We start from the raw sequence: 12,421 nt of genomic DNA, 5'->3' as shown, positions 1-12,421 counted from the left end.
GCCTCCACATGGGCAAACACAACGGCGCCGTGGCCAACAAGCCGCCAACCCAAAGCTCCGCCACTTGCACCCCGACAGAGACCCACGCCCAGAAGTCCAAAATGCACGGCGCTACGCCACGCAAAAGGTACAAGCAATAATTCCGATTAGAGCGATAATGTGGAGAATATTGATCTTGTGTTGAGCCCAATGAGCCTTTCATCTATTAATAAAGCAAGGGTGTTCCTTTAGTGATATCGCTTTGACTCACACGCTGAAAATGGCGGACATGAAACGAGAAACTGAGGATATGATCGTGACGCGAGGCTGTCAATCAATATTGGTGGGCGGGAGGACCGCTCTCCTACATGAAGTTGCGGTCGGTCTGAAAACCGATCCAATTGGTCCACCGTTTTTATGTTATTAAATAAAAAAACAGGACTGTGTGTTTATATCACCACAATATGACAGTCTATACACTATATATACACACATGTCTGTCCAAACAGCTTGCAAAGTAGATTTTTCACCATAGGTGCCCTTTAAAAAAAATCTTATCAATGTGTACATATTTATATATAGTTTTAGAATTATTAGTCCCCCTTTTTATTTTTTCCCCCCAATTTTTGTTTAAAGTGATTTTTTTCAGCACATTTCTAAACATAATAGTTTTAATAACTCATTTCTAATAACTTATTTATTTTATCTTTGTCATGATGACACTAAATAATATTGTACTAGATATTTTTCAAGACACTTCTATACAGCTTAAAGTGACATTTAACTAGGTTAATTAGGTTACTAGGCAGGTTAGAGTAAAAATGCAAGTTATTGTATAAAGATGGTTTGTTCTGTAGTCTATCAATATATATATATATATATATATATATATATATATATATATATATATATATATATATATATATATATATATATATATATAGGGTCAGTAATTTTAACTAGTCATTTTGACCTTAAAATGGCTTTTAAAAAATTAAAAACTGCTTTAATTCTAGCCAAAATAAAACAAATAAGACTTTCTCCTGAAGAAAAAATTTTATCAGACATACTGTGAAAATTTCCTTGCTCTGTTAAACAATTTGACAAATGTTTAAAAAAGAAAAAAATGAAAAAGTGGGGCTAATAATTCTGACTTCAACTGTATATGGTGGGGGTGGGGGTAGGGGGGGGAAGGGGAATAGTCTCTCACAAATAATATATGATATATACAGAGGCCTGTCAAGATATGTTCCAGTTTAGAAAAATTTAAGAAGCAAAAAATTAATCATGTATCGAAAAACATCCATCCTAATGAGATAGAAATAACACTCTTTGTGGAAGATGATGCTCTTTGTAATCTTGATTTTTAAGAATGCCTTTAAAAGGTCAAATAATGACTGTATTTCAAGACTAGAGGAGACTCAATTCACTAATATAGTATTTGTCAATCTGAAAGCAGATACACTAATTGAAGACCCTTTTGCATCAGGGCTTTGTTGACTCACAATGGTTACTTACTTTACAAAGCAGTGGGCAGCCGTCATGACAAACTGCTCAGACACAAGGAAGCCACCGCATATGTGTTTCCTATTGCATTGAACAGAAACCATGTAGGGTCTTGAATGAGGTCTAGCTTCATTCCCGTTTACTATGCCAGACTTCACAGATGCTAAGAGAAAAGTCAAATTAGGTTGGTTAAACATCAATCTGACTTGGACAAATGTCTCTTAATATAGTGAACATTAAAGTTTTACATTTACGTTAAATGTAGAAGACATAATTGGTTAAAGGTCATCGATTTTTTTTTTTATCACACTTACCTTGAAGGGTCAGATTCGGTAGCAAATAAACTAGCAAAAGCACAGAGAAGGTCATGATGCTGGTGTTAGAAGGTTGCTACGGATTACTGATGTTCTTCTCTGGTTTGATGGTTGGTGTGTAAAGTAAAGTGGGCAAGTTTACCCTAAGTAGTTCATGTACTTCCTCTTTCACACCGAGGTGTGGCTTTTGATTGGTGTTATGCTTGTTCTTAATGTTCTCTATGTTTGATGTAATTATTGGCTAATATTTCTTGTCATTTCTGGTAGCTTAATGAATCTGACTCAGTCACCAAGACCACCAATGCTGCTTTTTCCATTTTGCAGTACGGTATGACTCTGCTCTCTTCAGTTTTGCTTGGCCACTGCAGTTTAGGACTCCTAAAGAAAAGAACACTCCACTTAAATGAGCTCATTTTACAACTTCCCAAGAGTTAAACAGTCGAGTCTAACCATTTTTTAAACACAACTGATATTGTGGTCTGGTGTGAGCACTATTAGCTTAGCTTATGTAAAAGGGGCTGGGATACGGCCCTCCAGGCCCCTAAGATCAAACCCCAAGATGGTCTCCCCAATGGTAAGTTTCCAACTTAATGAACAGAGTTAGATCAGTGTTCAAAAAGATCTCAATTTTATTTCTTACATTTACTTTTTAAAACATTGAGCTCAACATCACAATGAAAATATTTCTACAATTGAACAATTTTCCTAGTGACAAAAACCCCAGTTAAGGTTACTTTCCCAATTCTGTACCCTTTTAAGGCCTTAATCTTCAAGCATGATCCCTACAAATTGACAAGTAGATAATGGATCAATGTATAGCCATTATTAATCTAGAACAAAATACATCCATCCACAAAAAGACAATACAAACACAGGCAAATAATAATAAAGACAAGATTAATACGATAAGCAAAAGTCTATACAAATATACAGTTGAAACCAGAAGTTTACATACACTGTGTAAAAAGGCACATAACCAAACTAACGTTTTCTCTTTTAGGTAAGTTAGGATAATCAAATGTGTTTCTGTTATGCTTAATAACAGAATAATGAAAGGGATATTTTTTATGAATTTTTATAACTTTCTTGACTAAAAGTCAAGTTTACATATAATAAGATTATCATGCCTCTGAAAAAGCTCAGATGATGGAGTTAAGGTTTTGTAAGTTTCTGATTGGCTAATTGTCAACATTTAAGTTAATTGGAGGCACAACTGTAGAATAGTATTTAAGGAAAACCTCAAACACACTGCTTTCTTTTGTGACAACATGGAAAAATCAACAAGCCAAAATCAACAAAAAAGCCAGATTACAATTTGATAAATTACACTGGGAAAAAGAATATTTTTTGGAGACATGTCCTGTGGTTTAATTGAACTAAGATTGAACTGTTTGGCCATAATGAACAGTGTTACATTTGGATGACAAAGGGGAAACTTACAAGCCTACACATAAAGAAAGAATATGTAGAAATACTAAAGCAACATCTTAAGACATCAGCCAGGAAATTAAAATTAGGCCAAAAATGGTTCTTCCAAACAGACCATGATCCTAAGCATACTGCTAAATAAGTTAAAATGTGCTTTTAGAGTGACAGAATGAATGTTTTGGAGTGGCCATCACAAAGCCCTGATCCCAAATCCTATAGAAATTATGTGGGCAGCGTTTAAAAAGCTTGTGCGAGCAAGACAGGCTACAAATCTGACTCAGTCACACCAATTCTATCAGGAGGAATGGGCCATAATTCCTTCAAAATATTGTGAGAAGCTTGTGGAAGGATACCCAAAACATTTGACCAAAGTTATACAGTTTAAAAGCAAAGCTAAAAAAAATACCAAGGAAATGTATGTAAAAATTTTTACTATCAAAAAATAAAATAAAAATTCTCCAAAAAAATAAAAAAATTAATTCTCTCATTATTCTGGCATTCATTCATTTATTCATTCATTTTCTTGTCAGCTTAGTCCCTTTATTTATCCGGGGTCACCAAAGCCGATTGAACGGCCAACTTATCCAGCAAGCTTTTTACACAGCGGATGCCCTTCCAGCCGCAACCCAACTCTGTGAAACATCCACACACATACTCATACACTACAGACAATTTAGCTTACCCAATTCACCTGTACCACATGTCTTTGGACTGTGGGGGAATCCAGAGCACCAGGAGGAAACCCAGGCGAAAGCAGGGAGAACATGCAACCTCCACACAGAAACGCCAACTGAGGCTCGAACCAGCGACTTTCTTGGTGTGAGGCGACAGCACTACCTACTGCGCCACTGCTTTGCCATATTCTGGCATTCAGAAAATGTAAATCATTTAGGTAATCCTGACGAACCTAAAATAGTAAACGTTTAGTATGATTTAAGAACAATCAACAAACTAGAACAAAATACAACAGAAAAATACAAGAAAGAAAAACACATCAAAACAATATCTACAAAAACACCAGGGTGCCTATACAAATATAAATCCCACACAAAACCAAACAAAAATGAGATTAGTTAGAAGTTGTTATTCTTTGCTGTTATTCAATGTGTCTCACTCCAGCATATTTTAATACACAAATAGGGACCACCATATATGATCCATAAACATTAAGTACAAAATCATAAACCCATAAAAACTAAATACTGTATAATAAATTGTATACACCACCAACCACACAATTCAAAATATCAAATTCACACCAAACCCTTGGTTCTAATTTGGCAATACCAATAAACAAGTAATGTCACATCATCCCTACAATCATAACAACGACACCAACTTCTCAAAATAATAACAACAATAGCAACAACAACACATACAAAGGGAAAAAATAGAAAACGAAATAACACTCCATACAAAAATCACATCACTTCAGGGAAAGTAACAAACACACTAGACTAAAGATGCTTTTCGACTGCAACATGAGCAGGTGGTTTGAGGACCTGTGTAAATCATTCAAAGGCAGCACACATAGATTTGACCACCAATGATGGATTCTGAGGTGCTTGCGTCTGAAGACCAATACACGAACACATGGAAATACCGCTTCCAAATAAGGCCAGATGCCACTCAAGTTACAATAAAGCAGCAGCTGGCAGACTCTTTGGAATGAACTTTATATTATACCAACTCAGGCTCATTCTGAAAACGTAGTCCTGTGGACGATTCTGAAGACCACGAATTATGTAGCCGGAGGTACGTATGGCTGTAATTCATTTTGTTAAGCGAACCCTACAGGGCTGTATGATGCCGTTCCTTTTGGTGTTTACCGGCTGACCATTTACCTCTGTGTGGAGGGCTTTCTCGCGGCAACCAGTTTGTCCAGTTAGCTCGTCGTGTACGTCGGCGGACTTGAGATGCAGAGAGGAGTTGACAAGGACAACAACCGGGTTCAAGTCCGAGGAAGAGCAGTTCCAGAAATCAGGTAAAACAGAATCCAAAAAAAAAAAAACAGTGAACAAGTTTATAACAGGGTGAGAATGTGGTAAAATCCAAATACGTAGTAAAAATCAGACGAGGGCTTTTTCTGGACAGCTTTTGTAAACCATCGGTTGGGTTCAGGGGAAGTAAGAGGGTGGGCGGGCCAAATGGTGAAATTGGTTGGGTTTAGGGAAAGAGGAGGGAGGGTGGGTCAGTAGATTGGCCGGTCACCTAGTCAATCATTCAGTCATTTAGTCAGTCGACAGCGGCTTCTGGTGGGTTTACGCGAGAACAGCACGGGCACGAACGACACACGCAAGAGACATTTGAGAAACAAAAAAGCACACACAGTGACCTCTCGTGGATTCGCGAAAACAAAAACTGCAAAAACACGTACCTCCTTGGACGTATTTCACGGTCTCCAGAAACAGCATTTTCAGAATGAGCCTGGGTTGCATTATACACAAAAACCGGCTGTGCACAATCAAGTTAATTTCCGACTGCCACCGCTGTCTGGAGAACTAGGGGAGAGAATCCCATCAACAGGTCTAAACAACAAAATGCCAACCAGAGACAGAGAGCTCACCAGCTCCTATAAAGCCTTGACGTGGTATAGCCCGCAACGCATGCATTTAAAGGGCAACCTACTACACTTAGCATAGATTATAGAATCGCATTAGATCATTAGCATCTCACAAAAAAAAAAAGTTGATATCATTTTCCTATGTAAAGCTTGACTATTCTGGATTTTCATGGTGTACTATTTTCTAAGCTGACTAGGAGCTATATTCTCATTCTGCCATAATAATCAAGGAACTTTTGTTGTACCATGGCTGCAGCAGGCACAGTGATATTATGCAGTGCCTGAAAATAGTCCCCAACTAGGTAATTTAACAGTGCTGCGCAATCTCATTGCGCCTTCTGCAGAAATAGGGGTATGGTCAAGTGACCTGAATAATGTTCTGGTAAATTGTAGGGCAAATGTTCTCTTTGTTTCTCAGTTTTTAGGTCTACATGGCTCCACAACAGATAAGACAGAATATACCTAAAAGACATGATATATAATATTAGAGCTTATTGAAAGTAGATGAAACACATTTTATAAAGCACTTTTGTCTGGATGTTTAATGGGATGGGGGAACTAGGATTGTCTCCTTGGCTACTTTTATCAAAAATGTAGTATATATTTAATATATAATTTTTACAGGAAGATTTCACCAAGCTCTTTATTTCACTACTTTACTCTGAAAGTCATTTTAATCAGACTTGTCTGGCCACCAATTGACCTACAGTGCTGAATGATTTTAAACACAATTTCACAAAAGCACAGTGCGATTTGATGAATGCCATATGATACTTTTATTGGTTCATGGAAGAACTCAAGAAAAACATTTCTACCTTTTATACATTTTCCATAAATCACTCACAATTGTCTATAATACTGTGGATCCATGGAAGATATGCTGAAATCTTAGTATAGACATTAGGAAGCAAATATGAATTGCAGCGAAAAGGGTTACCAAAAGATGTTATTCCAACAGCAGTGTTTCCACAAACCAAAGGACCTCCTGAATCCCCCTGTTAAGAAACACAGATCAACATGCTACTAGTGAAATACATTTATACTTTAACAAACCATAATCATCTTTTATACGTACCTGGCAGGAACCACCATGACCATGTGCACAGATCATCTGTGAGGCCTCATAATTAAATCCCCATCTATAATCACACTTTGCATTAGTTACTATAAATGTGTTTGCTTCCATTAGACGATCAGTTGCTGGACCAAGTTTCCATACACTTCCTCAGCCAGCAACACTACAGAGAGTATCCGCTTTAACATCTTCTCCATTCATTGGTAATGATATTGTTCCAACATTGTTGTTTAGTTTCACTTTCAGCTGTAATGCAAAATCACATTTATTATTCATTCAAATATAGTCTGGTTGTTAAACTTTTGACAACTACAGAAATTGAATAAAAAAAATGTTTCATTCTACAGACACTAATAAATGACGTAGGAAATAGACTAGCAGATGAAAATAATGTTCTGTAGGACTGTAATCTTCAAATCTAACACAGCGGTTCAAGCTACCTGATCAGATATCATTTTGAACGACTAAATGTCAGTACCTTCAAAAGCATGATGTCATTCAGAACAGGTTTCAGTTTGAAGTCTGGATGCGGGATGTAAGACTTCACTCTAAAGCGGTCTGAAATCTTGCTTTCGCTCAATTTATGTGCCGCAACCACAACGTCAAAATGTCACCTCTGTTGAAAGAACAAATTGGCAATATGTATAATTAGACAGCAGTCATTGATGTTGGTCGGTAACTCAACGTTACAGTTCACACTAAACAAAACTCTTACTTTTGCCAGCAATGTGCAGCAGTCAAGACAAACTCTTCAGAAATGAGGAATCCACCACAGATATGCTCCCCATTCATCTGAACAGAAACCATGTAAGGTCTGGAGTGAGGTTTTGCCTCCCTGCCGTTCACTATACCCGCACGAGCTGAGAAAGAGACAGATAGTACAAAAACTCAGCAGATGTCATTAAAATATTATTTATAAATGTGTAAATCGTGTTTCCTTTCTACCCTCCTCCTCCTGTCACCAAGCACTCACTTCCAACAGCAACCCATCCCAGCATACTACCCTCCCCACATCCATTTCCACCTTACTCCCCCCTTTCACCCTGTCCACCACCACTCTCCTGCCCATGCCACAAAAAGCTCTAGCCCTGGAACCACACCCAGTCTCGAGCTCAGCGAGACATCTCATTCTATCAAGTGCAGACATCAACCTGACTGCACTTTTATCACCCATTACACCTCCCATGGCAGAGCGCCTGGTAGAATGTGATGAATTCACCATTGCAATTAAAATCACCCGCCACTACCTAACTCCGTACCCTATCGCTAACTGAATTCAACATTGCTTTTGCTAGATACACAGATATCATCTGTTCAGTTTTCCCCCAGAGGAGGCACGAGCTGAACGACTATATGGCCATCATTTCAAAGCTTGCATGCTCCCTATGGGCGTAACCTATTTCTATGTGCAGCAGTCAAGACAAACTCTTCAGAAATGAGGAATCCACCACATGCTCCCCATTCATCTGAACAGAAACCGTGTAAGGTCTGGAGTGAGGTTTTGCCTCCCTGCCGTACACTATACCCACATGAGCTTAGAAAGAGAGAAATAGTGCAAAAATTCAGCAGATGCCATTGAAATATTATTTAGAAATGTGTAAATTGTGTGTTCTATAGTCAGTCTCACTAGTGAAGGTCAGATGTGGCACCAGAAAAACCAGCAGAAGCAGAGAAATGACAATGATGGTCATGGTGAAGACATTCAGTGAGCTCTTTCAGATGTATATATACTGTATATATCAATACTGGTGGAGTTAGAGTCATTCAGCTTCACCATATTTTTGTTCATCAGATGTTGGAGGATGAACAACACACTTTATTTTTAGGAGTTCTTGAGACAAAAAGTGTATTTGGGGGCTCGTTCGATTGTCTGCTTTTAATGTATTTGTCATTTGAAAAGTAGTCACACCACCAAACTGATGACCCTTTTGTACCAGGGAATCTCTGACTCACATTAATATTCAAACTAAATACAGTTTGCTAAATAGCAAACTGTGAGCAGTTCTCATGATAAAGTGTCACAAGCAAGTCACATTTGTGTTTGTTAATTTTCTAAATGAGTTTCAAATGAGGTTTAGCTTCCTTCTCGTTCTTTGTGTTTCATTTACCAAATGCTGATGAGAAAAAGACTTGACTGAATGTTACTTCACACCAAGCTTATGACCCATTTCCATTAAGTGGTATGGTACAGTACGGTTCGGTATGCTTATATGGCCATTTCCACTGTCAAAAGGTACCTAAAAGCAAACTGTACCGTACCACTTTTTTAGCACGATAAAAGGGTACCAAAAGGCAGAGACATGCAGCTGAACGCTAGTGTTTTACAGAGATACACAAGCAGGAGAATGAAAACAAAGGAAGCACCATTTTTAAATACATAGCCGAGACATTACACCGCAATAATACTTATAGTAACGAGTCATGGTGACCCGAGCTCAAACAAACCTTGTCGTTGTCTTGATGAAGAGCTACAAAGCCAAGAAGAAAAGCAGAATCCACCCTGTGCACCATAGTTGTTTACAAGGCTGTCTAAATCGTGAGCAGTTTCACTTTTCCGAGAGTGCTCATCGTGCATCTATATCTGAAATAACAAATTTCTTGAGCTCATATTAATAATGTGCACTTGATTATTGAAGTGCTTCTGACATTCGATCCTTTCAGAAGGGGACAAATGCGAGAGTGAAGCACAAAAAAAAAGGAGAAGCCAGAAAAAAAAGAGCAAATGATTCTTTTAGCAACCTAAAAGATGAGCAAACTACCATGTTTAACTATGTGCCGGTGAAGAATAAAGATACAGATGAGAGGTTTGCACTGACTGTGGGTTATACTGTATGTTGCGTGTTTGTTTTTGATCCAAATAAGGACTAAATGTATGCCATTTAGCATACGCAAGCCTGATAAAGGTGACCCATATCGATCTTTATAATACTGTACCACTAAGTGGAAATGGACCATTTGTGCTAAAATTTCACAAATTCAAATAACGCAATACTGAAAGTCTGTACCAATTGCTGATATTTTTGCACAATATATCAAGTTAAATTAGGGAAAATAACAACGTGGTTCTTAACCATGTTCCTGGAGGACCACCAGCACTGCATGATCATACGAAGTCTGGCTTCCATACAAGGGCCAAACATGGACCATATCTTGGCCAAGTCTCAGCCAAGTTTATAACTCATAACTGGGCCTAAACTGAGGCAGATATGTTGGTGTGTCACAACTGCAAAGAATTTAACAAACCCATGAAGCATTTCGCTTTATGGCCACACTTTTTTTCGAAGCAACCTGATTGGTAGAATTATTTCTTAAGTCAAAAATAATTTAAATGTATTTTAAAAGTGGGTCAAGATGGGTCAAACTTAAGTGGCCCACATATAAATTTTTAACATTTGGGTAAAATACTACATTTGATATCTGGTCCAGGTCTTGTGTGCCACCTGTGCTAAACCTGGGCTATGTTTGGCCCACATGCTGTATGCCAGTGCCGGAAGAATGCCTGCTGTGCCAGCTTCCTGCCAAATCTGGGCCAGAATTCTTTGCTACCTGGGTTGTTCTTTTCATGTACACTTTCAGTAAAATCTTATCAAGTTGATCAATGCATTTTTTTAACAAAACATACGGTAAGACTTTAGTTTATGCCACAATTCATGGTATTATGAGCCACTACTAATTAGCTGTTTACTAAGAGTAAGGTAGAAGAGTAATTTTTTTAAATGATAGGCAGGTAATAAAGCAGTTGTTAATAGCATGAATTGTGACTTAAACTTAAGTGTTACCAAAATATTTCTAATTTTTAAGATATATACTTAAATCAGTGATTCTGGCGGCTGCCTATTGCACATTTACCACAGAAAATGACAATGAACAAGAAAATCAGTTGGGTATAATGTTATAAAGCATATAACTCTTACAATGCTCCATCTATTTCAACACTGTAAAACCCCAAAAATTAAGATAACTCAAATCGTTTGAGTTAAAAACTAATATATAACCATATACTGTGAACTTACTCCATTTAGTTGAAGTAAGGAGGTATTTAATTTACTCATTACATTCAACACTGAGTTCAAAAATAGCCAGAAAGGAACTAAGAACGTAGTCAAATCAGTCCATGAGTCATCTGTTTCAATTGCAATTGTAATTTTAATTGCCTGAAGTCGGTTATACATTATGACAATGTTCTTAATAGCTTTCTGGGCTTTGGAATTTCATGGATGGCTATGGGGGAACAGAGAGCTCTTGGATTTCATTCACAATATCTTGATTTGTGTTTCGAAGATCTTATGGATTCGAAATGACACAAGGGTGAATGATTAATGAATGATTTTTTTTTTTTGTGGTGAACTAACCCTTTATTTTGCAATCTATTGGACTATGCTGCAAACTTGCTGTGGAGCAAAACAACAAACTATAGCTATTCCTTCTGTTGGACAAAATATTCTTAATCCACAATCTCTAAACTAAGCTCTAAGCTTGCATTTTGTGGGATAAAATAAAGTTTGCTTTATGACCACTGCCATTAATGAATAATTGATTTTCAGAGTTTCACTTTCTTGCAGTTAGAAGGTCAGAACCCAAGAAAAACATTTATTTTACACATCTTATTTTATTATTATTTGTAGAACTCTAATCTGCAGCTGCCACAAAACTTTAATTTTTTTTTTCCCTTGTTGATGCCTAAAATATTCATGAAGCTTAAATAACTATAATAAAAGCACAGAAATAGCACTTTTGATCTTACACAGAATAAGGAAGTAGCAGACCAAAGTCATAGATCATGGATTTCATTAGATCTGCTTATCAGTATAAATGTTTAACCCTCTGAAACAATGTTATAAATTCTGTAGCATTGTCAAAATATAGCATTTTCGGTGATTAGCCAGTATCTCCAGATTTAACACAATCTTAAACCAGTTCAAAGATGAAAACACCAGTAACAGATTTCCTCAGCCAGTACTTCTATGACATTTTGACACTGCAATTAAAATAAAATAAACTAAACATGTTCTTGCAACTAAATCGTCATATTATAATCTAAAAACTGCTCAAATCGAATTTAAACTAGAAGTTATTCATGCACTCTTTAAGTCTCATCATCTGTGAAATTTAGAATAGTGAACAGAGTTGAAATTGGACCTTATTTAAAATCCCTTTTTTCATGGGACAGGTAACAAACACAAATGTGATGACTTCCTTGTGTCTGAACAGTTTGTCATGACAACTACACACTACACTACCAGAAAAAAGTTCTACGTTTTAGGAACAACAAATAATAACTTGACTTCTAGTTGATCATTTGGTATCAGAAGTGGCTTATATAAAAGGCCACTAGAATATGCTTATTTTACCAAAATAAAATATGATAACGACTTGATTTTTATTATTTAATTAGGACAGTAAGGTCTGACGTTGCTTAGACAAAATTAATATTGTGTTAGACTCCCATGAGCTTGGACGACTGCATCCATACATCTCTGCAATGACTCAAATAACTTATTAATAAAGTCATCTGGAATGGCAAAGAAAGCGTTCTTGCAGGACTCCCAGAGTTCA

At 37.0% G+C, this 12,421-nt stretch overlaps 1 protein-coding gene across 1 annotated transcript; it reads right to left on the bottom strand.

The window, feature by feature from the left end:
- Positions 1-6,546: 6,546 nt before the first annotated feature.
- Positions 6,547-7,141, bottom strand: si:dkey-78l4.12. The gene is given in 2 exon segments (NM_001083067.1): positions 6,547-6,785; positions 6,866-7,141. Coding segments are annotated over 2 exon segments (435 nt in total). The 3' UTR covers positions 6,547-6,626.
- Between the last annotated feature and the right edge of the window lie 5,280 nt (positions 7,142-12,421).

The sequence above is a fragment of the Danio rerio genome, chromosome 22 (genome assembly GCF_049306965.1).
Source record: "Danio rerio strain Tuebingen ecotype United States chromosome 22, GRCz12tu, whole genome shotgun sequence".
Taxonomy (NCBI): domain Eukaryota; kingdom Metazoa; phylum Chordata; class Actinopteri; order Cypriniformes; family Danionidae; genus Danio; species Danio rerio.
This window is presented reverse-complemented; position numbering and strand designations above follow the sequence as displayed.